This window comes from Oncorhynchus clarkii, chromosome 6 (genome assembly GCF_045791955.1).
Source record: "Oncorhynchus clarkii lewisi isolate Uvic-CL-2024 chromosome 6, UVic_Ocla_1.0, whole genome shotgun sequence".
NCBI classification, from domain to species: domain Eukaryota; kingdom Metazoa; phylum Chordata; class Actinopteri; order Salmoniformes; family Salmonidae; genus Oncorhynchus; species Oncorhynchus clarkii.
In genome coordinates this window covers 27,669,830-27,697,025 of record NC_092152.1, presented here as the reverse complement: position 1 = coordinate 27,697,025, position 27,196 = coordinate 27,669,830, and the positions used below count along the sequence as shown (strand labels likewise).

At 43.2% G+C, this 27,196-nt stretch overlaps 2 protein-coding genes across 10 annotated transcripts in view; one reads left to right on the top strand and one right to left on the bottom strand.

Annotated features, from left to right (window-relative positions):
* The first annotated feature begins 1,356 nt into the window (after window positions 1-1,356).
* Window positions 1,357-17,498, top strand: LOC139410894 (long-chain-fatty-acid--CoA ligase 1-like). 2 transcript variants are annotated; one of them, XM_071156540.1, is made up of 21 exons: window positions 1,357-1,443; window positions 6,458-6,711; window positions 6,898-7,012; window positions 7,113-7,177; window positions 7,296-7,397; window positions 7,594-7,693; window positions 10,920-11,098; window positions 11,251-11,283; window positions 11,389-11,440; window positions 11,660-11,733; window positions 12,048-12,125; window positions 12,223-12,357; window positions 12,479-12,613; window positions 14,228-14,323; window positions 14,423-14,495; window positions 14,627-14,715; window positions 14,842-14,958; window positions 15,060-15,203; window positions 15,328-15,429; window positions 15,544-15,615; window positions 15,773-17,498. In XM_071156540.1, the coding sequence occupies exons 2-21, from the start codon at window positions 6,460-6,462 to the stop codon at window positions 15,911-15,913; spliced, it is 2,154 nt and encodes a 717-aa protein (XP_071012641.1). In that variant the 5' UTR covers window positions 1,357-1,443; window positions 6,458-6,459; the 3' UTR covers window positions 15,914-17,498. The 2 variants fall into 2 exon arrangements, with proteins under 2 accessions (XP_071012641.1, XP_071012642.1); XM_071156541.1 differs by having other exon boundaries at window positions 1,420-1,652.
* A 959-nt stretch (window positions 17,499-18,457) lies between these two features.
* Window positions 18,458-27,196, bottom strand: part of LOC139410892 (bridging integrator 3-like) — a 51,430-nt gene continuing 42,691 nt past the window's right edge. For all 8 annotated transcript variants that reach the window (XM_071156533.1, XM_071156539.1, XM_071156532.1 and 5 more), the window contains 3 exons: window positions 24,362-24,497; window positions 23,274-23,408; window positions 18,458-20,136 (listed from right to left, as the gene is read on the bottom strand). In XM_071156533.1, the coding sequence (XP_071012634.1) occupies window positions 19,990-20,136; window positions 23,274-23,408; window positions 24,362-24,379 (300 nt within the window). In that variant the 5' untranslated portion in view covers window positions 24,380-24,497 and the 3' untranslated portion in view covers window positions 18,458-19,989. The remainder of the gene's footprint in view (window positions 20,137-23,273; window positions 23,409-24,361; window positions 24,498-27,196) is intronic.

The following is a 27,196-nucleotide window of genomic DNA, read 5'->3' as shown; positions in this document are numbered from 1 at the left end:
AGAGACAGAGCAATGTAATGCAATTGTGTTCAGCGTTCTTTTATTTCAACGGGTTAGAATATTTTGTAAATACATATTTTGTGAACTGGCAAAGAAGTTAATGTTGTTAGCTGTTCCTGTATTATCATGTGATATTTCTTACTTTGTATTATTGTTTTACCAAAAGTGTTATGTAGGCATTTTCAATTCATAAACATATGAGTCAACATCTGAATATTTGTAATGAAATAAACAAACAAATAATAATCTGAGCTTTATCATGTGAATGTATTCAATAACTGGTTGTTAAATCATAAGGTGTTATAAAGCACTTTAATGTTTTTGTTTTTTTAATCACCTCCAGCATTTGTTGAGTTGAGATATGAAGTGCTTTACGAATTCAATAGCTTTTTTTTTCTCTCATTATCATTTATTTCAAGAGCAATAGACTAGCTGCAGACCTCATCCCTCAGGCCCCTCATCTCTCAGGCCCCTCTCTATACTGCCACGTACTGGAGACCTCATCTCTCAGGCCCCTCTCTATACTGCCACATATTGGAGACCTCATCTCTCAGGTCCTTCTCATCGCTCAGGCCCCTCAGTGACGAACCGCCCAGGAAAAACGAATCCCCTCTTTCAAAAGGCTGTTGGATGTGTAACAGTATAACTTTAGACCGTCCCCTCGCCCATACCCGGGCGCGAACCAGGGACCCTCTGCACACACCAACAACAGTCACCCTCGAAGCATCGTTACCCATCGCTCCACAAAATCCGCGACCCTTGCAGAGCAAAGGGAACCACTACTTCAATGTCTCAGAGCAAGTGACGTCACCGATTGAAACGCTATTTAGCGCGCACCACCGCTAACTAGCTAGCCGTTTCACATCCGTTACAGATGCTTATCTTTCTATTGGCTCGTGACTACTTTATCGTTCTACAGGTCACAGTGGCAGCCATTTTTTGACAGGCTACTGTTCCTGATTTAAATGCTAATTTGTAAGTATTTTATTCTTGGAATGCCTTTCATGTCGCTATCCCAATTGTTTCATTGACGTGTTTATTTCATTCTATTTGGGAGACAACAAATTGAACCCTATTTTGTATTATTGAAGAATTGTGAATTATGTTGGATGATGACGATAATCCTGTCTGACATGTAGAGTTCAGTTCTATGGCAATCTCTGATAGATGAGAGGTACCTGAGGATGAGGGTATGAGACATGAGGGGCCTGAGAGATCTCCAATAGGTGGCATTATAGAGACGAGCCTGAGAGATGCGGTCTCCAGTAGGTGGCGGTATAAAGAGGGGCCTGAGGGATGAGGTCTGCAGCTGTACCCCTCTCAAGAAGAGGGGGGTTAAGGGTTACACTTTGGTGTGTTTGGTGTCGGTTGGTGATTTCGCTACTCCTGCCGAACTAGAAGACCACAATTTGAAGAAAATTGGGTGACCTAGATTTCGTTTAGGTAAGAGTCGGTTGCCTCGACTCTTGTGAAACTATTTCTTTAAACTGTGGGGAAAGTTCTCTACTAGGTACAAATTAGCTAGAGTAGGTAATTGTAACACACTGGTAGTGACACTATTGGATACAAGCGAGTGTACTCATCGTGGGGCATTAAGTGCAATACACTTAAAACCTGTTTACCATTTCCATTCGATACAAGCTTTGAAACAGGTAACGTTACAGTACATTTTTGACGATTTTGAGTTGTCCTGCATAATTATGTCAACGGAGAAAGAGAGAGGCGTGTGTCTTTTCTGAAGATGATGCATGTTAAGTTATGTATTGGTCATGAATGGGACAGAAATAAGATTTTCGAGCTCGATATTCTAAACTTTGCAATGCATGGTAAGAAATTGTCAGCTGCCATAACAGTAGGTTATCAGTTTCAAGTAAGGATATATTTCAAATAGTTCTTTATACTTTTAATTCTAGCATATGAGGTGAGAACACCCATTGCAGAATTATGTGGTCCTTCTTTTTCTCCAAACAAAGGTAATTGCTATATAGCTTGAAACCCATTGAAACCCATTGGCCAGCTGGACCAAACACATGTATAGCTTGAGTTCTTTGGAATTCCTCCAGTTGCAATTCATGCTGCACAGACATAATGTCTGGCTGCATGTACCCATGTGTCTGCATTGAGTTTGTTTTTGCAGGGGCTTTGTGCCTTTGCATTAATATTGAAGTCTATGTCTGTCTATGGAAACCACAGGCAACGTGTTTAAAAGTCGTCCATGTTGCTGGAATGCAGTCTGGGCAGGGCTGAGTTGGCATACTGTTGTGTCGCTGGTACAGTCAGATAGTGGAGGTATAGTAACACTGGGTAAAAGTGACACCTTGGACAGCTGAAGTTTGAGTGTCCATTTATGCATAGTGGGCTGTGCTGCTTTAGTGCACAAACACACATTTAAGACAGGCCCTCCTAATCAATACCATGGGAGTCTAATGATGGTGGTAGAAGTTCTGCAAAGAACTCCTGTGTTCTCTGAGTGTGTGTGACTCGAGTGATGCTGCTCTGTCTGCTCCTGGACAGTTAATCTTCCCAGCAGCCATCACCGTGACGCATACCGTGCCATCTTTCTTCCTCTCCGCCGCCTTTCCCTTCCCAAAACCCTAATTGTGACTATGTCTGTGTTTTTCACGCTTCATTTGGGAATCACAGCCGAAAAACAACCGTGCATTTCACTCGTTCTCCCCCTTACTCTGCCACTTACTCTGTCACTTCACTAACCTCACGTGTCCCCAGTGCTCTTCCCATCTCCATTCAGAGAACCGTTTGGTGTAGTGCTAGGCTATGCTGCCACTCAGTCCTTCCTCTCACCACCTGTAGTTTTCTGGGTCAGAGAATAACACGCCATTTGTCTTTCATCAGGGATGGTCTTTGAAGCCCACATGCCATTTGCTCACACGTGTAATGAGATTTTTGTAGTGTGGTGGCTTTTGATCACTGTAAATCTGGAAAATACTGAATCTCTGCTTGATGAAGAAATCCCTTGTCAACCACATTCCCCCATACACCTCTCTCCTGTGGAACATAGATGCAGGCCTGCAGTGACATAGGTACCTATGTTATTTTAGTACAAAGACAATGAGGATACAGATAGTGGATGCAATACTGCTCCTGATCCTCATTATTTTCCATTGGAGAGAATGACACATTATGTGGTTTCTGCTTTTGTCTTAGTATTGCTCTGTTTTTTAATCTCGGTTTCTGCCTGCCAGCAGGAGTGAATATGCACAGACATGCAAACTGCCCTTGGGTGTCTTGTTATATATTTGTCACTTTTGAAACTCTTAGCTGGTGCTTAATGCTACCCTTGTGCCTATCTTACTGAGCAGTATAGGTGATTAATTCCAGATTGTCGCGTTTAATCTACACGTTATAACACAGCAAATATATGTTAGAGGCCTACAATGGGTGTATTTAATCCCTCTTAGATATTTCATTTGCTTAGTAACTGTTTCACATGTCTCCATTATTCCCTTTGTCTCATCTCTGTTTGGGAGTAAGTGACAGGGAAGCACAATAGTCCCTGTCTGGCTCTGACAATAGCCATAATGAATGGGCCTGAGGGAGGAAGGGAGATAATACTACATTCTAGTCTAGATAAAGAGAGAAATAGGGGAACATAGGGGGATATTCTTCTTAGCAAGCCATTTGTTATGTGTCATATATGAAAGACCATTTATTTTGTCTTTGTATACATCAAAGGAGCCATGGGGACCTTCCAAACTCAGACTGCCACTTTTCAGCAGGTGTTGGCTCGTACTGTAGTGCAACGCTTAAGACAATTGTAGCCATATGTATTATTTTACCACTCCAACATGCCATTTTATTTCAGTTCAGGGCAATGTATTCTGGCTAGATATTGTGCATTTGGAGAGGTCCTAGAACTTTCAAAGAACTTGAAGAAAAAGTAATGAGAAAAAGAATGATGGATCTTTGGTAATTATTTTCTCCAGGGGAGCGAACTGGGACATAGTTGGCCTGGTTCAAAGACTGAATGAGAGGGGGGTGACCACCCTTTATCCCCTTCACTTTTGAAAGAAGGGGGGAGAAAGTGGGTGAGAGGTTGAGGGGTATAGGGGAGGGGGATTTATTTGGTGATGTGAATTCCATGTGCATAAGCAGAGAAAGTGGAACTGTGGGCAAACTCATAGTTTGGAAGGACATACCAGATTTAAAAGACAGGAGGGTGTGAGAATGAAATGTTTTAGTAGATGTACGTTTGTTTCACATTTGTTTTGGTTAACATATTGAGTCCATGTTTCTTTCTCGTACTCTGGTTTGGTTATGAGCAATTACAGACTGGCAGGGAAACATGAGGGTGGACCTACAGGCCATCACGCTGTCCCTCCCATCTCGCCACCAAACTCTGTTAATGTATGCATCTACTCTCTCCCTCACTCGCTCCCTCTTTATTCTCTCCTCCCTGTAGCTCCATCTACGTTGGTAGACACAGAATTGACTAAGAGTAACCTAAGCGCATGTTTCTGGTTAGCCAATCATGATTACTTCCGAGTCCCTCTCCCCTATACACCCCAGCCCATTCATTCTCTCCTCAGTCCCCTTGTCTGTCTGCTGAGCCGGAGGGCCAGTGTGATTCGGCTGGGCTTTTTAAAAACAGTCCCCTTGTCTGTCTGCTGAGCCGGAGGGCCAGTGTGATTCGGCTGGGCTTTTTAAAAACAGTCCCCTTGTCTGTCTGCTGAGCCGGAGGGCCAGTGTGATTCGGCTGGGCTTTTAAAAAACAGTCCCCTTGTCTGTCTGCTGAGCCGGAGGGCCAGTGTGATTCGGCTGGGCTTTTTAAAAACAGTCCCCTTGTCTGTCTGCTGAGCCGGAGGGCCAGTGTGATTCGGCTGGGCTTTTAAAAAACAGTCCCCTTGTCTGTCTGCTGAGCCGGAGGGCCAGTGTGATTCGGCTGGGCTTTTTAAAAACAGTGGATGTTGCATTATTTAGTTTTGGTCACCAAGTTTGTTTGTAATTTTGCTTTATTCATTTTGGGCTGCACAGGATCTGTCCAGTCTCATTCCTAATTGTTCCATAAACATTTACCCCCCCCCAGCCTCTCTTATCCCTGAAACTGACATGTACAGTCGTGGCCAAAAGTTTTGAGAATGAAACAAATATTAATTTTCAGTCTGCTGCCTCAGTTTGTATGATGGCAATTTGCATATACTCCCTTCATAACAGAATGTTATGAAGGGTGATCAGAAGAATTGCAATTAATTGCAAAGTCCCTCTTTGCCATGCAAATGAACTGAATCCCCCAAAAACATTTCCACTGCACCAGGAGCGTCTCCTAAAGTTGATTCAGCTGCGGGATCGGGGCACCACCAGTACAGAGCTTGCTCAGGAATGGCAGCAGTCAGGTGTGAGTGCATCTGAACGCACAGTGAGGCAAAGACTTTTGGAGGATGGTCTGGTGTCAAGAAGGGCAGCAGAGAAGCCACTTCTCTCCAGGAAAAACATCAGGGACAGACTGATATTCTTCACAAGGTACAGGGATTGGACTGCTGAGGACTGGGGTAAAGTCATTTTCTCTGAATCCCCTTTCCGATTGTTTGGGGCATCCGGAAAGAAGCTTGTCTGGAGAAGACAAGGTGAGTGCTACCATCAGTCCTGTGTCATGCCAACAGTAAAGCATCCTGAGACCATTCATTTGTGGGGTTGCTTCTCAGCCAAACGAGTGGGCTCACTCACGATTTTGCCTAAGAACACAGCCATGAATAAAGAATGGTACCAACACATCCTCCGAGAGCAACTTCTCCCAACCATCCAGGAACAGTTTGGTGATGAACAATGCCTTTTCCAGCATGATGGAGCACCTTGCCATAAGGAAAAAGTGATAATTAAGTGTCTCGGGGAACAAAACATAGATATTTTGGGTCCATGGCCAGGAAACTACCCAGACCTTAATCCCATTGAGAAGTTGTGGTCAGTCCTCAAGAGGCGGGTGGACAAACAAAACCCCACAAATTCTAACAAACTCCAAGCATTGATTATGCGAGAATGGGCTGCCATCAGTCAGGATGTGGCCCAGAAGTTATTTGACCGCATGCCAGGGCGGATTGCAGAGGTCTTGAAAAAGAAGGGTCAACACTGCAAATATTGACTCTTTGTATCAACTTCATGTAATTGTCAATGAAAGCCTTTGACACTTATGAAATGCTTGTAAAAATATCTAAAGACACTGAAGCAGAAAACTTTGAAAATGAATATTTGTCATTCTCAAAACTTTTGGCCACGACTGTGGAATACTATTGTATAAGGGAGATTAACTCCTCTTTCTGCATACAGCATACATGTTTTATGTTCTGTTTCTAAAGTACAATAGCACCTGGACGTCTTTTCACAAGTTTGTAGAGAATTCCTGGATGTAATTGCTTTCACTTTTGACTCTCATTATATTTCTCTCTCATTCATTCAGGCAAATACACTCTCTCTCTCTCTCTCTCTCTCTCTCTCTCTCTCTCAGCTATGCATTTTCAGGAGTGGTTACAATCCCTTCGTACCAGTGGGGGGGTTCGAGGACCTGAAAACAAAGACTTCTGGAGCCTTGTCCCCTCTCTCCCTTTGTCGTCCTCTTTCTCCTTCTCCTCCCTCTCTCTATCCCCGTCCTCTCTGCTGGGTATAGGGGCTCTGGCCTCCTTCACTGCATACTGGCTGGTGACTCGCCCTCGGCCCATGCGCCCCCCTTGTGATCTGAATGCCCAGTCTATCCCTGTACAGGTGAGAGTATTGTGTTCTGGAAGCTTCAAGGAGCAGATGAGTGTTAGTAAGAGTAATATTTATTCAGAACAGTCATGTTTGTGTGAGTAATAGTAGTTGTATTTATCGCTGTATTTTGGTTTGTTGTTATACTACTACATTAACATTGATTACATTAGAGTTTTTTATGGAGTCTGTGTATTGCAGGGAGAGCCCAATTGGAGGCGTTCAGCTTTGCTCAAGGATGATGTTCTGTTGGAGTTCTACTATGATGACACCAGGACAGCCTATGACATGTTCCAGAGAGGACTGAGGGTGGCAGGTGAGCTGGCCGGACACAGAGGACTAATGCGCTAGTTAGGAGCACTGACAACTTACCAGACATGCCACAGTGTACCTGACTAGATTGTGTTGATGCACAGGGGATGGCCCATGCCTTGGCTTCAGGAAACCTGGGGAACCTTACCAGTGGATATCCTACACTGAGGTCTGTGGAGTGTGGATCTTTGGTCTTTTATTATTATTACCAAGGTATGCTTGTAAGGTATGCTCAAGCTCGTTTCATTGATTTGAATTATTGTTGCTGTCTGATTGTCCTGTTTTAGGTGGCTGAACAGGCACAGGTGCTGGGCTCTGGGCTTTTGGGCAAAGGCTGCCAACCAAACCCTGAGCAGTTAGTTGGAATATTTGCCCAGAACAGGCCAGAGGTACAGAAGGCTACACATTCCTTCCCTGCTATTCTACGTAGTGTGATGCCATGATGTTTAATCCTAAGATTTCCCTGTCTGTTAGAGCACTGTCCTTGTAGAGACTCCACTAATGTAGTGACCAAGCATCAGTTAGGAAGGAGTCTGGGCTCTTTCTTTCTAATAGTGATGCTCTGTCTCCCTCTGTTGGTGGCAGTGGATAATTTCAGAGCTGGCCTGCTACACCTTCTCAATGGCTGTGGTGCCCCTGTATGACACACTTGGAGAGGAGGCCATGGTGCATATCCTCAACCTGGGTAAGGCTGGAATACTCTGTTACAACATACTGATATACATATATATATTAGTACCAGTCAAAAGTTGACAGACCTACTCATTCCAGGGTTTTTATTTATTTTTACTATTTTAATAGTGAATCAAAATCTGTTTTATATTTGAGACTTCAAAGTAGCCACCCTTTGCCTTGATGACAACTTTGCACACTCTTGGCATTCTCTCAACCAGCTTCATGAGGTAGTCACCTGGAATGCATTTCAAGTAACAGGTGTTCCTTGTTAAAAGTTAATTTGTGGAATTTCTTTCCTTAATGTGTTTGAGCCAATAAGTTGTGTGGTGACAAGGTACGGGTGGTATACAGAAGATTATATTTGGTAAAAGACCCAAGTCCATATTATGGCAAGAACAGCTCAGATAAGAAAAGAGAAATGACAGTCCATCATCCACCATGAAGGTCAGTCAATCCGGAAAATGTCAAGAACTTTGAAAGTTTCTTCAAGTGCAGTCGCAAAAACCATCAAGTGCTACGATGAGGACCGCCACAGGAAAGGAAGACCCAGAGTTACCTCTGCTGCAGAGGATTAGTTACCAGCCTCAGCAATCGGCAATTAACCGCACCTCAGATTGCAGGCCAAAAAAAATGCTTCACAAAGTTCAAGTAACAGACACATCTCAACATCAACTGTTCAGAGGAGACTGCGTGAATCAGGCTTTCCTGGTTGAATTGCTGCAAAGAAACCACTACTAAAGAGAACCAATAAGAATAAGACTTGCTTGGGCCAAGAAACACAAGCAATGGACATTAGACTGGTGGAAATCTTTCCTTTTGGTCTGATGAGTCCAAATTTGAGATTTTCGGATGCAACCGCCGTGTCTTTGTGAGATGCAGAGTAGGTGAACAGATGATCTCTGCATGTGTGGATCACCTCATGAAGCATGGAGGTGGTGTGGGGGTGCTTTGCTGTTGACCCTGTCTGTGATTTATTTCGAATTCAAGGCACACTTAACCAGCATGGCTACCACAGCATTCTGCAGCAATACGCCATCCCATCTGGTTTGAGCTTAGTGGGACTATCATTTGTTTTTCAACAGGACAATAACCCAACACACCTCAAGGCTGTGTAAGGGATATTTGACCAAGAAGGAGAGTGATGGAGTGCTGCATCAGATGACCTGGCCTCCACAATCACCAAACCTCAACTAAATTGAGATGCATTGGGATGAGTAGGACCGCAGATTGAAGAAAAAGCAGCCACAAGTGCTCAGCATATGTGGGACCTCCTTCAAGACTGTTGGAAAAGCATTCCAGGTGAAGCTGGTTGAGAGAATGCTGAGTGTGCATCAAGGCAAAGGGGGGATACTTTGAAGAATCTTAAATATCAAATATATTTTGATTTGTTTAACACTTTTTTTGGTTACTCCATCATTCCATGTGTTTAATAGTTTTGATGTCTTCACTATTATTCTACAATGTAGAAAATAGTAAAAGTTAACAAAAAAACCTGGAATGAGTAAGTGTGGCCAAACCTTTGACTCGTACTATGTATATAATATACAGTTGAAGTCGGAAGTTTACTTACACCCAGGTTGGAGTCGTTAAAACTCGTTTTTCAACCACTACACAAATTTCTTGTTAACAAACTGTAGTTTTTGCAAGTTGGTTAGGACATCTACTTTGTGCATGACACAAGTCATTTTTACAACAATTGTTGGAATAATTCACTTTCACAATTCCAGTGGGTCAGAAGTTTACATACACTAAGTTGACTGTGCCTTTAAACAGTTTGGAAAATTCCAGAAAATTATGTCATGGCTTTAGAAGCTTTTGATAGGCTAATTTACATTATTTCAGTCAATTGGAGGTGTACCTGTGGATATATTACAAGGCCTACCATCAAACTCAGTGCCTCTCTGCTTGACATCATGGGAAGAAAAAAAATCAGCCAAGACAAGTCTGGTTGATCCTTGCGAGCAATTTCCAAACACCTGAATGTACCATGTTCATCTGTACAAACAGTAGTATGCAAGTATAAACACCATGCAGCCTTCATACCACTCAGGAAGGAGATCTGTCTCCTAGAGATGAACGTACTTTGGTGCGAACAGGGCAAATCAATCCCAGAACAACAGCAAAGGACCTTGTGAAGATGCTGGAGGAAACAGTTATAAAAGTATCTATATCCACAGTAAAACAATTCCTATATAGACAGAACTTGAAGGCCCCTGAGGAAGGAAGAAGCCACTGCTCCAAAACCACCATTAAAAAGGCCAGACTACAGTTTGCAATTGCACATGGGGACAAAGGTCGTACTTTTTGGAGAAATGTCCTCTGGTCTGATGAAACAAAAATAGAACTGTTTGGCCATAATGACCATCGTTATGTTTGGAGGAAAAAGGGGGAGGCTTGCAAGCCGAAGAACACCATCCCAACCGTGACGCATGGGGGTGCTTTGCTGCAGGAGGGACTGGTGCACTCAACAAAATATATGGCATCATGAGGGAGGAAAATTATGTGGATAAATTGAAGCAACATCTCAAGACATCAGTCAGGAAGTTAAAGCTTGGTCGCGAATGGGTCTTCCAAATGGACAATGACCCCAAGCATACTTCCAAAGTTGTGGCAAAATGGCTTAAGGGCAATAAAGTCAAGGTATTGGAGTGGCCATCACAAAGCCCTGACCTCAATCCCATAGAAAATGTGTAGGCAGAACTTAAAAAGTGTGTGTGTGTGTGTGTGTGAGAGCAAGGAGGCCTGCATACCTGACTCGGTTACACCAGCTCTGTCAGGAGGAATGGGCCAAAATTCACCCAACTTATTGTGGAAGGCTACTCAAAACGTTTGACCCAAGTTCAACAATTTTTAAAGGCAATGCTACCAAATACTAATTGAGGGAATGTAAACTTCTGACCCACTGGGAATATGAAAGAAAGAAATAACTGAAATAAATCATTCTCTCTACTATTATTCTGACATTTCAAATTCTTAAAATAAACTGGTGGTCCTAACTGATCTAAGACCGGGAATTTTTACTATGACTAAATGTCAGGAATTGTGGAAAAACTGAGTTTAAATGTATTTGTCTACGTTGTGTATATAAACTTCCGACTTCAACTGTATGTGTGTGTGTGTGTGTGTGTGTGTGTGTGTGTGTGTGTGTGTGTGTGTGTGTGTATTTATTTATTGGTCCACTCCTATACCACTGTCCTTTTAATCTTCATGTTAATTTTGGCTGTTTCACCTCCTAGCTGAGATCTCCCTGGTGATCTGTGACAAGGAGGAGAAGGCAGAGTCCCTTCTGGGGAATAAGGAGAAGGGTGTGACGCCTACTCTCTCCTGTCTGGTGCTCTTCAATCCCTGCAGTGATGCCATAGTGGAGAGGGGGAAGAACTGTGGAGTGGAGATTCTTCAACTCACACAGATCATGGTGGGAGGAGGGTAGATGAATAAAATGTAAAGAGGTTGTGATACTGGATCAACATCACAAACAAAAGATCCCATCACACACCCTGTCGCTGAGGTTAGAAGTCACCTTGAGTACCAAAGACATGACCGTGTGTGTGTGTGTGTGTATTGCAGGAACTTGGACGACAGAACCTCAAAGATCCTGCGGTGAGTTTTTCTGTGGTAAATGTCGATTGGGTCACAATTACAGTTTTTGCTGCTTCCTTACTGTTTTTGATCCTGTTGTCATTCATCCGTGTCTGTTTGTTGCAGCCACCCCAACCCCAGGACCTGGCAGTCGTGTGCTTCACCAGTGGAACCACAGGTACCATGTGTTTTTATAGATCTCTGTGTGAGTCCTCAAGTACCCCCACTACCCTGCATGTTAATCATATACTTAAGCATTTACCCACGCTACTAGGAATGTGCCCATGGGGGCCCACTGACAACCTCTCATTAAGTTATGAGATAAATTCTGGTGTTACACAGAGCCGTGCAGTGATGCCCTCCTCCAAACTAAACTGTGTTCTGTTTATTTGACCAGGAAAGCCCAAGGGAGCCATGATCACCCACGGCAACATCGCCTCCAATTCCTCCTCTGTTATTAAGATCCTGGAGGTCTGTTCTGGCTCCCACCTCCGTCTTGAATTCAGAAGGAGTTTCATGGCTAGCTACATTTTCTCTCTTTTTGTCTCACTCCATCCCTCGTTCCATCTCTCTCTCTGTTCTTCTCCCTGTAGTGTTTTAAGAGATGATAAATGGGATGTTTAATAGCCCTTGTGAATGCGAAATAGTTTACCCATAATTGTCCTTGTAAAATATACATTGCTGTTGTAAAATCTAGATTGCATATTTTAATTGGTTGTATGTCATCTCTATTATCCACGGTGTAACTTTTTTTTTAATGCGTCAATTATTTCCCTTCATTACAGGGGTCATTTGTAATTCAGCAAGAGGACGTGTCAATATCTTACCTGCCTCTTGCCCACATGTTTGAGAGGATGATTCAGGTAGCTCACCCTCTTATGATTACAATAATACTTTTCTATGTCTGTCTTGGTGACTATACATGTCAGACAGTGCTCTAAATGCTCCTGTCTGCCTCAGGTGTCCATGCTATGTCATGGGGCCAGGGTAGGATTCTACCAGGGGGATATCTCCCTGCTCATGGATGATATTAAGACTCTGAAACCCACCTTCTTCCCAGTGGTGCCTCGCCTACTCAACCGCATCTACGACAAGGTCAGCAGATGAGTGCAAATCCTATGATACTGTACCAACCCTACAATTGGTATTTGTTTATGTGGCCTTACTTCTAATTCTTTCTATGCTCTCTTCTGTGTGCATGCATGTCTGTGTGTAGATCTTAGGCTCCGTGACGTCCCCATTGCGCCGGGCAGTGCTGCACTATGCTGTGAGGAGGAAGCAGGCTGAGCTCAGCAGTGGGGTGGTACGTAACAACAGTCTGTGGGACAGGCTGGTGTTCAACAGGATTCAGGTACGTCACTGAACACATACAGTGCATTCTGAAAGTATTCAGACCCCTTCCTTTTTTCCACATTTTGGTATGTTACAGCCTTATTCTAAAATTAATTAAATGTTTTTTTTCTCATCAATTTACACACAATACCCCATAATGACAGAGTGAAATCAGGTTTTTAGAAATTTTTGCAAATCTATTAAAAATAAATACCTTAAGTATTCAGACCCTTTACTATGAGACTCAGGTACATCCTGTTTCCATTGATCATCCTTGAGATGTTTCTACAACTTAATTGGAGTCCACCTGTGGTAAATTCAATTGATTGGACACACACCTGTTTATATAAGGTCCCACAGTTGACCGTGCATGTCAGAGCAAAAACCAAGCCATGAGGTCGAAGGAATTGTCCATAGAGCTCCGAGACAGGATTGTGTCGAGGCACAGATCTGGGGAAGGATACCAAACCATTTCTGCAGTATTGAAGGTCCTCAAGAACACAGTGGCTTCCATCATTCTTAAATGGAAGAAGTTTGGAACCACCAATACTCTTACTAGAGCTGGCCACCTGGCCAAATTTAGCAATCGGGGGAAAAGGGCCTTGGTCAGGGAGGGGACCAAGAACCCTATGATCACTCTGACAGAGCAGAGTTCCTCTGTGGAGATGGAAGAACCTTCCAGAAGGACAACCATCTCTGCAGCACTCCAACAATAAGGTATTTATGGTAGTGGCAGCATCATGCTGTAGGGTTGTTTTTCAGGGACTGGGAGACTAGTCAGAATCAAGAAAAAGATGAACGGAGCAAAGTACAGAGAGTCTTGATGAAAACCTGCTCCAGAGCGTTAGGTCCTTAGACTGGGGTGAAGGTTCACCTTCCAACAGGACAACGACCCTAAGCACACAAGCAAGACAATGCAGGAGTGGCTTCAGGACAAGTTTCTGAATGTCCTTGAGTGGCCCAGCCAGAGCCTGGACTTGAACCCGATCTAACATCTCTGGAGAGACCTGAAAATAGCTGTGCCCCGACGCTCCCCATCCAACGTGACAGAGCTTGAGAGGATCTGCAGAGAAGAATGGGAGAACTTCCCCAAATAAAGTTGTGCCAAGATTATAGCGGCCATACCCAAGAAGACTCAATATTGTAATCGCTGCCAAAGGTGCCTCAACAAAGTTGAGGCGGCAGGTTAGAGCATTGGACTAGTAACCCAAAGGTTGCAAGATCGAATCCCCGAGCTGACAAGGTAAAAATCTGTAATTCTGCCCCTGAACAAGGTAGTTAACCCACTGTTTCTAGGTTGTCATTGAAAATAAGAATTTGTTCTTAACTGACTTACCTAAATAATAGTACTGAGTAAAGGGTCTGAATACTTATGTATATTATTTTTCAGTTTTTTAAATTTTATATATTTGCAAAAATGTCTAACCTGTTTTTGCTTTGTTATTATGGGCTATTATGTATAGATTTGATGGAAAATCAATTGAATACATTTTAGAATACGGCTGTAGGGTAACAAAATGTGGAAAAAGTCAAGGGGTCTGAATACTTTCTTAATGCACTGTTAAGTCTCCCTTTTCAGAAAACTGTATTTGCTAGATGTAATTGGATTCTCGTTGTTTCTTTTGTGTTTCAGGCTAATTTAGGAGGTAATCTGAGGTTCATCCTGACCGCCTCGGCCCCCATCTCCCCCACCGTGCTCTCCTTCCTCAGGGCCACCCTCGGCTGTCTGGTGAGAATACCTGCCTGGAGCTCAGACTAAATATGTGGGTTTATTTCAGATGGGGGTGTGAGGTTTAGTGATGTGGAATGTGCCTGCTGCTCTGTGCAGATCTTTGAGGGCTACGGACAGACTGAATGCACAGCAGGCTGCACCTTCTCCATGCCAGGTGACTGGAGTGCAGGTAAAGGCTGACTCTGACTATGGGAAACTATGTACTTCATATCTGGAGACGACTAGTCACTGATCCCAGTAGCTGCATGTTGGTTATACTCTGGTACTGTGTGTGTGTGTGTGTGTGTGTGTGTCTCTCAGGCCATGTTGGTGCTCCATTGCCCTGTGCCATGGTGAAGTTGATTGACATTCCTGATATGAACTATTATGCCAAGAACGGAGAAGGAGAGGTGAGGTGGTAACAAAGCATCATGGTGTTATTGTACAACATACCCAGCAAAAATGTATTCCTCTGGCTGTTGTGTATCATATGCTGTTCCTATATTAACACTGTTCCTACCTTTCTGCTGAGTTAGATCTGTATCCGTGGCCACAGTGTGTTCCGGGGATACCTGAAAGATGAGGAGAAAACAGCAGAGGCCCTGGACCGTGATGGCTGGCTGCACAGTGGAGACGTGGGCCAGTGGCTACCGGTGAGCTGGGTTACAATAGAGGACAATGATCAGTAGATCCTCCAGTCAGTCAAGTCATGTAGATTTTTATGTGAATGTGTGTCGGTATGTTTTCCTGTTAGAATGGGACACTTCGCATCATCGACAGGAAGAAGCACATCTTCAAGCTGTCCCAGGGAGAGTACATTGCCCCTGAGAAGATTGAGAATGTCTACATGCGTTGTGTCCCTGTGCTACAGGTCTTTGTGCACGGAGACAGCCTACAGGTATTTGTGATATTCTGGTACTCTCATATTCACTGTCAGAGAATAGTCCCTTTTCTAAGAATCAGTCATTCTTTCTAACACTGTTTTATGTTTTGTTTCTTCTGTGTGAATGTCCTGTTTCCAGTCTCACCTGATCGGTATTGTTGTGCCAGACCCAGAAGTGTTCATTGACTGGGTTAAGAAGAGGGGAATCGTTGGATCCTATGAGGAACTCTGCCAGAATCCAGTATGTGACGTCACCATGGTTCACTCAATAGGCCATCTGCATCTTTACAATGTTTGCTGTTGTTGGATTGTATCAATTCTGAAGGTACTGATTTGAAATCTTCTCTCACTACAGGATGTGAAGAAAGAAGTGTTAGAAGACATGACAGCCGTGGGGAAGGAAGCTGGGCTGAAGTCATTTGAGCAGGTGAGGAATCTTCAACATGAATACAGGCATACATTGACTTCATATTTGTAACAAATGGTGCCATGGTATATGAAGACATAAAACATGGTGTAACAGGAAACTGAATACAACAGAGACATGAGTCTGATCCTTCTGCCATCTCTTTCCTCACTGTCAGGTGAAGGACCTGCACCTGCATCCAGAGATGTTCAGTGTGAGCAACGGTCTCCTCACCCCCACTCTGAAGACCAGACGAGTGGACATCCACAGGGTCTTCCAGGAACAGATCACAGACATGTATAGCACAACAGCCATCTAGAAGACCTCTATCCACTGTCACATGCTCACACACTCCAATGACATTTACAGTTGAAGTCGGGAAGTTTACATACACTTAGGTTGGAGTCATTAAAACTCGTTTTTCAACCACTCCACAAATGTCTTGTTAACAAACTATAGTTTTGGCAAGTCGGTTAGGGCATCTAAGTAATTTTTCCAACAATTTGTTTAGACAGATTATTTCACTTATAATTCACTTTCACAATTCCAGTGGGTCAGAAGTTTACATACACTAAGTTGACTGTGCCTTTAAACAGCTGGGAAAATTCCATAAAATTATGTCATGGTTTTAGAAGCTTCTGATAGGGTAAATTACATAATCTGAGTCAATTGGAGGTGTACCTGTGGATCTTTTTCAAGGCCTACCTTCAAACTCTGTGCCTCTTTGCTTGACATGGGAAAATCAAAGGAAATCAGCCAATACCTCAGAATTTTTCTTGTAAACCTCCACAAGTCTGGTTGATCCTTGGGAGCAATTTCCAAACACCTGAAGGTACAACGTTCATCTGTACAAACAATAGTATGCAAGTATAAACACCATGGGACCATGCAGCCGTCATACCGCTCAGGAAGGAGACGCCTTCTGTCTACTAGAGATGAGCGTACTTTGGTTCGAAAAGTGCAAATCCATCCCAGAACAACAGCAAAGGACCCTGTGAAGATGTTGGAGGAAACCGGTACAAAAGTATCTATATCCACAGTAAAACAAGTCCTATATAGACATAACCTGAAAGGCCACTCAGGAAGGAAGCAGCTACTGCTCCAAAACTGCCATAAAAAAAACAGACTGGTTTGCAACTGCATATGGGGACAAAGACCGTGCTTTTTTGGAGAAATGTCCTCTGGTCTGATGAAACAAAAATAGAACTGTTTGGCCATAATGACCATCGTTATGTTTGGATGAAAAAGGGGGAGGCTTGCAAGCCGAAGTACACCATCCCAACCGTGAAGCATGGGGGTGCTTTGCTGCAGGAGGGACTGGTACACTTCACAAAGTAGATGGATCATGAGGGAGGAAAATTTACGTGGATATATTGAAACAACATCTCAAGACATCAGTCAGGAAGTTAAAGCTTGGTCGCAAATGGGTCTTACAAATGGACAATGACCCCAAGCATACTTCCAAAGTTGTGGCAAAATGGCTTAAGGAAAACAAAGTCAAGGTATTGGAGTGGCCATCAAAGCCCTGACCTCAATCCCATAGAAAATGTGTGGGCAGAACTGAAAAAGCGTGTGTGAACAAGGAGGCCTACAAACCTGACTGTTACACCAGCTCTGTCAGCAGGAATGGGCCAAAATTCACCTTATTGTGGAAAGCTTGTGGAAGACTACCCAAAACGTTTGACCAAAGTTAAACAATTTAAAGGCAATGCTACCAAATACTAATTGAGTGTATGTAAACTTCTGACCCACTGGGAATGTGAAGCAAATCATTCCCTCTACTATTATTCTGACATTTCACATTCTTTAAACAAAGTGGTGACCCTAACTGACCTAAGACAGGGATTTTTTACTAGGATTAGTTGAAATGTATTTGGCTTAGGTGTATGTAAACTTCTGACTTCAACTGTACATGAACTGTCTGTGTTTTCTGTAACTGGACAAAGATATGCAGTTTGTTGGATCTCACTATAGTACTAAAATCTGAGCATGTAGCCATGCCAATAGAGGTTATTGCTACAGTACACCGCTCAATACTATCAAACACAATTGGTACGGTTTTCAGGGGATTCCATACTTTTTAGATTTTTGGACATCAGTATGTCAAATGTATTTTCATTATTTGCATATTTATAGACAGTAGGAACAACAACATTAAATGGGACCAAACTATTTTCCTTGCAGAAAACCTGGCCATTTTTTAAAATGGTAGAGTGAGTGGGTAAGTAGACATTAGGTGAGCCTGATATTGCCCCCCTGGGCCACACTTCCATACTTCCGACTAATACGTAGCATCTAAACCTCGGGAAGCTGTTTCTTACAGTGCAAAATAATTAATATTTACTTGTGTATTCTCTGATTCTAGAGATGATTTAGTGTTCTCAGTGAAGCTGTGGCTGAGATACAGTAGCTTTGAACAAGATATCTGCAATAAATCATTCCCATTTACTGACCACTGTCCTTTCTCCAAAGTTATATAAGGGATTCAACTGAAACAAAGACATGCTCCAGAACTTTTTTGGGTGACCGCTAGAAAGATGCATACACAGTAGAGCCTGAGAAAACACAATGACGTGGTGCACATATGGCATAACATTTTCGGGGACTATTTTTAAAACTACTGGCAAGACATTATACAAAAGTACTGGAGAATCTCCAATGTAATTTATGCAGTTGCCATTAAATAGTGAATTTGTAAATGGGAAGAACAAACTGAATATTGATGAGATATGTTCACTGGACACTATTTTGACTAATTCCCAACAATGTAGAAATATTATTGTATGTTCCTTAATAAAGAACCTGATTATCATCAGTCAAATTCATTTAGTTGAAGTGTATGACAAGGCAGATCACTGAAGGAGACTCTTCTTACATCCATTTATTGCATGGTTGTTCATAGAAAATGACAATGGAAAAAGCTTTACTGAAAACAATGTCTAAACAGGATGGTAAGTAAGAGCTAAAAAATAAACAGCTTCATAAAGACCATTAACATAACAGATTACAAGTCATGTTTCTCACTCAATAATAATGGTAATTAAGTTGAACTAGAACTATGTTTTGGATAAGATTATTTTTTTTAAATACACATTTAGTCAATAATGCATTTTGTACATAGCTGTCCACAAAGTAAAGGCACATTCATTGCATTGTTCATAGAAAAACAGTCAATTTGTCATGTTGAGGGAATTCTAAGGAACAATTTCATCCTCAGAAGCATTTTCCATTAATAAATATGCAACAAATGTGGGTATAATAGTTAAGTGATGTACTTAAATCATATGCATGACCTCCCCTTAGGCAATAACTGATAGACATAGTCCTCTCCTAGTTTTATTTTATTTGTTATGTAGTAGGAACATTTACTGGAGAGTTTAAATCAATAATTAATCTGAGGACAAACAATGGAACAAAGAACCACTTCGATTACGGTCAAATGGAGGAAAGCTATGGGAACAATGAACAGTAAGTGTCACTAGAGGGAGCAAGAGCGTTGCTTTTGGAAGGCAAGTACTCTAGCTCGACTTGTAAACCTACTGTACGTGAAGAAGAACAAGAGAAGGGTACAAGGACTATCTGTCAGATTTTCCTTTTCAGAAGTAGGGGACGATTAGGGAACAAACAAACATTTTGACACGTTTTATACAGTCACCATCAGAGGTTTGAAGATGAGAGTTTGACATATATCCATAGCTGGGAAGCTGGAGTGGCTAGTGTTAAATACTACTTTCAATATATATATTTTTTACCCCAACAAATAAGCTCCTGGGCCACAATGCACAGGCTAGATCACTGTGCATAAACCCTGAGGGAAGGAGAAATACAGAGATTCAAATGAATGTAGCTTTCTGACCCACACTTCCTCTAGTCCGATAACATTTAAATACTAGTGTTCAATACAGTACCACCAATTTGTTACAATAAATTCCATATTGGTACGTACCTTGATTTGGAAAAGATTACAAAACTCAAATGATCAAAAACAAGTATGCAGCTTTGAGAAGAAATTGTGATCCACAGATATCCTACACATCTATAGTTCTATGTGTAATTCTATGGTGTGACCCACAAATGAGTTCTTAGAACGGTTTCATTCCATCATTTAAAAAATATATACATATTGGCTTATGATAATAGCACTTGGCTGATGGCTTGGTGGCAGGTAAAATGCTTGGAGTTGCTATCAGTGTTTCTTTAGACGTGAGGAAAGGGTCAGATGAGAGAGGTGGGAAGATGAGTGCAAGAAACAGTTGATGATTAGGATATGACCAAAGCTGTCCATTTGCACAGTGAGAAGGATTCTGAAGAGCAATCCATTCACTGAGGTTTGAAAGGAGTCAAGGCCAGAGGTATAGAGCAAGCCCTTCCTCTCCTTGGTGTTCTCTCCCTCTCTCAGTCATCAGCGACAAAGGACAGAGCACGCAGCTCACTCAGCTTGGCTTCATTCTCCCTCTCCCTCTGCTCATCACTCAGCCCTGCCTGGTCGATCTGATCCGTCAACTCACTGAAAATATTGTGCATCTCCGTGAAGTACACCACCTGAAAGAAAGAAGGAAAGATAATGGTGAATTTACTGGGGTGGAAAACTTTAAGACGATGAGGGTCTTACGGAAAGAGAGCAGTTAAAGTTCAAATCAGAACCCTGCCCAGTCCACCCCCACAATCTAGCTACAGTTTACTTACAACATGCAGAGGCTCATGGTCCTATAGCCCTTCACCTACACTAATGAGAAGCCATTCAGACGTAAAGGAGCGAGCCCGTAGAAATCAAACAACTAAAACAAACCCCAGCTCTTCAGTGGGTAGTGACCCTGCCTTTTCTCTCCCAATCTGAACATGAGATAGAGAGTGTTCGCTGAAAGCTTTCTTGACACATCCCACCCCTGCTTCTTCCCCCAGTTCATGAGTCAGGATCCCAGGAGAGATGCTTTGATGATTAATAGACTTTAATCACATTACAAGACTCCAGAAGAGTGGGCCGAGAATGAAAGTACTGGGAAATACAACCCCTTGAAACCCACACACATTTCAATATTTATTCATGCAGCGATGCATACGCTACAGTGCACTTTAGGGGGCATTTCGGACTTATTTGGAAATGCACACGTGTGTTCTGCATAGAGGCTGGAATAAAAGAAGAGCTGCTGGCAGATCAAGGCATTGAAGAATAGAGAGACAGGCCATTTCAGATAGGAAAATGAAGATCTCTCTCTTGGGTAGGGAGAAGACGTAACCACATGCAACTATAAGAGATTTGTCACAGGATGCATGCTGGTAGAGAAATGATAATGTAGCCATTTTCAACTAATTACATTTGAACTGTGATTAACTATCCAAATGTCTATTCCACATGACGTGTTCCAGCTTCAGTCCAGTTATATTAACAGAAGCTAGTTGGTATACCCAGTGACTAACCGGAAGAGGAACCCAGTTTGAAAAGCCTCTGTGTTTATATCGAACTCTGTCACCTAGACCACATGAGTGGGCCATGAGTATTGGGTTACCAGTGCTAAAGCGGATATTTTTCATTTAAAAAGTGGCTTGGTGAAAAAGCTATGGGATACATGTCAGTTATAATGTACACCAGATCACTGTGTCCGGTCTGGGGTGAACATCCTTTATGTCATCCAGTCTCTACAATTAGCCCAGTAATCATGTGCCATAAACTCCACAGACCACCTATGAAAAGGAGCCAATGGCCAAATTCATAATTATTTATATTACCTTTAAAAAAATATATATATATATTTTTTTTTTATACAAATGACCAAATACACACCCTCGTCACCCTGGCCCTGATGACTAAATATTTATTTAGACAGAGAGCTACACCGACTCATCTGACCTCAACTCTTTATTTCACTAACAATATTTAAAAAACATACAGTACATGAGATCATTTTTTGGGGCATCCAATAAGATCCCATCTCTGTCAATCTGGTCTATCAATTGCCTCAGGAGAAGTGCAATATAACTAAATCATTATGACAGTAGCGTGTCAAAAGAACACATTTCTTTCTGATAGTACAAGCAGTACAGAACACCCTAACCAAGAACAACCACAGGGAATCCACACTCAGACAATGTCTCAATTATCCAGCATCTGTACAGGTGGACAGGCACATCCGATCACAGCAGAGCATTGCGTCCCATTCATAGCCATTTCGTGAAACTCCTGCTAGTGGTGCTAGAGCTCAGAACAAAGGGAGGCATTGTGAGGGCGCCCTGGGAGCCATGCAGCAGGTCCGGGGGAGTGGGAGTCCAGACCGTGCATGGGCTGCTGTGCTGACTGACCACCCAGGAGTGGCTGTGTTGGAGGAGTGGGTGTGTAGACCAGCCCAGCACTGGAGTCTGTCCCTCTGGCCCAACTGTGCACCCCCCGCCTCAATTCACAGTGTTCTGGAGTTAGAGATGAGCTTTTGAATTTGAGTCATCAGCGCTTTGCCTTCAGAGGGCCCTCATTACTGTTTCAAGTCATTCTTTGCAGATGACTGAGTACAGACCTGCTCCAATGTCCATAGAGGACAGAGCACTGAAAAAGGGACACTAACAGTGGGAAGGCCCAAAATCTTCACCCAACAGTTTTATATCCACAACCTGTCTCTATTAAATCCTTATCTTATAGGGCATTGGATCCATGTTTCTACAATCATCATTCTAGGGAGAGGTGATGTCCAGTGTTACATTACAGAGCTACTATGGAGGAGATAATCCTGATCAATTAACAAGATTACCAAAGACCTAATGGCAGCTGCCAAGTTTATTCAGACTGCCTCCAGTGACACCATCTCCTGAGCTGTGAAGATCAGGCTAAGCTGCTGTTACACAAGTCTGTCTTTACTCAGCCAGCCCAGGAGGGCTTCATTCACTTCCAGTCTTCCAGTAACAGTCATCACATACAAGCCTACCCTCTTGTTGTAATCTAACAGAAACACAGAGAAAGTAAAGAACTCTGTCACGGAACACAGAACTATGGATAGATCAAAGGGCGCAAATATCAACTTCCTTTGAACCCCCTCTGGGCTAGCCTGGTTGTATCAATGACTAAATGTTGTTTGAGTCTGATAGGCAGCTTTCGGTCTGTCAGTGTGTTTGGGGGTGGGGTGCCAGCCTGGCCTAGTGACGTGGCCACTACTCAATCTGATTAGGCGTGTGCCAGTCTCTATCCCAAAAACAAAATGACATGGCTGGGGTGGGGTGCGGGGGGGTAGGCGTGGGCGACAGTTGAGGGTGCCCGGTTCAGCTGCTGGTCCGGTTAAAGCGAGACGGGCTTGCAGGTTAGAGGGGCTGGAGCCAGACAGATAGACGGACAGACCTGGGCCTCCCGGGCTAATCAGGGAGGCGTGGGGGGTTAATCACATTAAGACTATGTGGAGGGAGACAGGAAGGATTACACTCTCTCTCCACTCCACTAGCACCCTCTCTGCTGTTGGTCAAAAGACAGCTGGGGGCAACACAACACTACAGATCAACAATCTGCTAAAATTACGAATAAAACCCATTGGAAACTTTTCGGCCTGGGATTGGACAGATGTGAACAAGTTTTGTGTATCAACTGAATGCTCATACATACCTAGGCCTAATAATTCATAACTGTGCATGTATATATGCATTACAAAGATGGCTCATGGGAGTAAAACTGGGTATGTGTGCACCCAGCCACACTATAGCTATACCTGTGCCCGGATGAGTGCCTCAAAGCTGGGCTGAAAGTAGTCGATGAGGCTGTGGTAGAACTTGGGCATCTCGTCCAGCAGCTGTTTGTTCTTGGCTTCAAAGTCCTCCCTGACTGGTCTCAGCTCCTCCCTGGCCTGGCCGGGAGCAAACAGAAGACAGGTCAACACTTCAACAAAACACACATCATTACTATGGAGTCTCAACAATCACATTCCAGCTACGTTCTCAGGAATGTAATCTGTCAATAACCATGAAAAACAATAGAATGAAAATGTGTTCTGACGCAGAACAATAGAGAAAAAAAGAAAAAGACTAATCACGACCACAAGTGAAGAGGAGTGGGTTATGTGGGAAGACTTGGCTGTGTGCAGACCACACCACCGCTGATCAGGATGATGTGTGATGTATTAGTACGTAGTCTATTGGTGGGCATAAAGAAATTATATCTCAACGAATATGTATGATTTAGAGTGCATGATGTGTGTGTATGTTCGTGGGGGGGGGGGTGTAACAGCATCACCTGTGAGCACTCATGTTTATCTTGAGAATCTACTCTGTGTGTCCGTCCTTAGTGAGTCTGTTAAAATGGTGTGGTAGTGTTTTGTCAAGATCATTTCTCTAAGAGCTGTGAGATTCAAAGACCAAGGAGATAGGGGGCCTGTTTAGGCTTTGTGCCCCTGACAATGCTTTTTTCAATGTGTGTGGGTGGGCAGCCATGTGAGGGTGTGAGCCCAGGCAGCATTGCATTGATATCTGTGAATGTGTGTGTGCTGCTGAAGAGGTCTCTGTGAGTGTGTCTCCAATACTCAATTACGTGCCTGTATATGTGCAGCAGTGTCTTTTCTAAAGGCTATACTTGAGAGCCTGGTAGCTTGTGTGGGTGAACAGAGAGCACATGTACAGTATGCATTGCGCTCAACTATTTTTGTTCACAGCCAGTCAACATTTGTACCTTGTTCACTTCTTGATTGTATTGAACACACTGACATCATACTAGGACTTCTGCTGCCCAAAAGAGAGATGAAGTGGCAACACGTGCCAGCAGAAGCTGTTAGCACTGTTCCATTACATTGAAAGAGCAGCGTACCTGGTGCAGTTTGACCATGGTGGGGCCGGTCTTCTCCTTGTCTCCATACTTCTCTACTTTGGACTGTAACCTCTTGTAGTCCTGTAGAGCCTGCTCCCTTCATTTCACAGCCATGTTGAGGCTGGGGAACACACTGCTGTACCGGAGACGCACAGACAGAGAAACAGTGAATCAGAACTGACACACAGAGGCAGACCTTGAGACACAGAGAGACAGAGCGACAGATACCAAAGAGCCAAAGTGACTGCTTTGTACATGAGATGTGGACATAACGAGACATGACATTGCTCTGTGTACATGGACATACAGACAAGAGCCTGTCAGAGGAACAGCTGCCTATTGACAATATGAATGAAACTTCCTACATATTGCAATGTGTCCGCAATTCAGACCAATAAATCTAAACAAATCATGCAAAAATGAAGCTAAGTTGTTGTCTTAAAATAATAAACATGCATTGAAAAAAGTATTGCACTTTAAAATCGAAATTAAACTAGACAAGAAAGAATAAGCTTTCTCTAAACCACTGACAACTTGTTGAAGTGCTCATGTGAGGTCTCGTGGATCGATAGCATGCAGCACAGAAAAGTGTTCTCAAGTAGGAGACATCTTAGTGTAGACTGGAGTCACTTTCAAACAACCAAGGAGGCCAATTTTCGGTCAAACCGACTCCAATTTTTATTTAACTACTATAGCGCAAATGGCATGAAACAATTCAATTGGTTTCAATGATTTTATTCAAAATGAAAATACAATCTTTCCGAAAGAATCCTTGTCTCAGGTACTAAAAATAGGAAACACATTTGTAACTTAGCAACAGGAGTCCGTGCCTCATCCTGGGACTTACTTTGCTCCAACACACTGGTTCTGTACGTTCTGTTTTTATGGGAAATACAGTACAGAAATGCAGCTACACCACTTAATTTGCAAAAGATTTACATTTTCCAAACTAGAAAACTAAAACGGTTGCAAACCTGTTTAGTCAGAAAATCTTACCATTATAGACTAACCATTAAGTCAATGGTGGAGATGTCTAACTAGACATCTGGATTTTCACACATTTGAGAGCACTTTAATGTACTTTGTATGATTCTATATAAGTCAGGTGTCACATTCATCATGCATGTTTACCCAGGTCTAAGTTTCATAACCTGATGACAATTCTTAGCTTTTCTATGATTCATCTGGGAGGATTCCATACAGGCTGCAGCTAGCTATAGCCCAGTTCCTTGAACGTCTGCTACTCTCACTAGTGTACAGTGTGCCAGTGATTCATTTTTTCCTCAAACAATGAGCCAATTCTCCTGGTCCTCTTCTTAATATACCACAGGTGAGGGGAATCCACAATGGATCCACAAAGAGGTTGCGAAATCCAGTCTGCCTCAACAAAGAGTAGAATAAGCCCTGTGAGGGGGTGGCCAGCTGGGGTGGGGGGAGTTGGGCAGCGTGACGTGACCTGGGCTCAGCCTAAGACAAGCTGTAGATTGTTTCCCACAGGAAGTTTAGAAGGGAGCGGCCCTGTATCGTTTTGGCGACGTCACAGAGCCCAGCCCCACGACCCACGCTCTCCCTCTATTTATAAAACAACACTTTGGCCCAGTTTACGGCAGGCAGCCAGGCTGGGTGGATGCCTTCCTCTAGTAATTTACGATCTGTCTCTTGCTCTAGTGTAGTGTACACATACTTCAAGTGCCAGGGGATTACACAACCGCCCCCTAAGCATGAATGCACTCCGACACGATTCCATTGGCCCATGACAACAATACACACCACACTGACTCATTAAAGACATAAAGGCTGACCGCATTCTCCTCCTCCAGAGCACCTCACTTCACACCACCTCTGCACGGCATCATGAGGTGCCATGTGATCAGATGCTCTCACTTCAGACTACATCACAATAGAGTAGTAATGATAACATCTGGGTCACTCACACATGATCACATTGTAGGTGGGAGGTTTCTGACAGTCAGGAAGACCACCACTTCCTTTCTCTTAATGATGTGACTGAGAGAACACCTGTGTGAGCCGATATTAGGAGGTCACTGTTCTAATGCTGTCATACCTAGAGGATGCCAATGTGTCTGTTGTGCACAGACTATCTAAAGAGTAGCTCTGTGGGAGCCTGGCTGACTCAGCTGACAGTGGCTGTGTTTGAAAGTCACTGTACACACTGCGTAATGATAGTTTGGGATCGCTGGCTGGGCTGGACATTTCCCTAGATGTCTCTGGTCTGACTTCCACATACTGACAAGTCGGCTCCAGACCAGCCTATATTTAATCGGGCCTCGTCTAGGCCTAAGCTCTGCTGGACCAAGGGCGCACCACCACTGTCTGTGTGACAGGTCAGTCAGGGTGTGGTGGCTGGCTGGATGGAAAAAGCAGCTGGACGAGAGCTTGTTTATGACAAGTTGATCCAGAGCCGGACCGACACAACCAGACAGCCAGCCAGCCAGACAAGCCCAAGTCTGGACCAACCAGCCTTGCCGGAGCAGAGACAGTAGTCTGGCAGGTTGACTGACCGGTCCACTGAACACTGTCACATGACAAAAGGCCTCTCTAAGAACATGTTCACCTTCCATGTCTCATTGTCTATGAAATGAGGAAGTAACATAATGAAAGCCAAGTTTACGCAATCACATAAGGCATTATTTATGCGTAATGAAAATACAAAGTCACTGAGAGGCTAAGTGTTGCGTGAAGGCTAGAGTGCCAACAGAACCTCTGTTTTGATAGGGAAGGTTTGCTCTGCCGCAACATGCCTGATGCTTTGTCTGTTGATCGAAAGTGGGAGGACGACTCACGCAAGCTAGATAGATACCTGATACACCAGAT

Coding starts and splice junctions, on each gene's coding strand:
- LOC139410894 (XM_071156540.1), top strand. CDS start 6,460: ATGCATTTTCAGGAGTGGTTACAATCCCTTCGTACCAGTGGGGGGGTT. Junction 12,614..14,227: donor TGGTGTTCAACAGGATTCAG/GTACGTCACTGA, acceptor TTTGTGTTTCAG/GCTAATTTAGGAGGTAATCT. Junction 14,496..14,626: donor GCCAGGTGACTGGAGTGCAG/GTAAAGGCTGAC, acceptor TGTGTCTCTCAG/GCCATGTTGGTGCTCCATTG.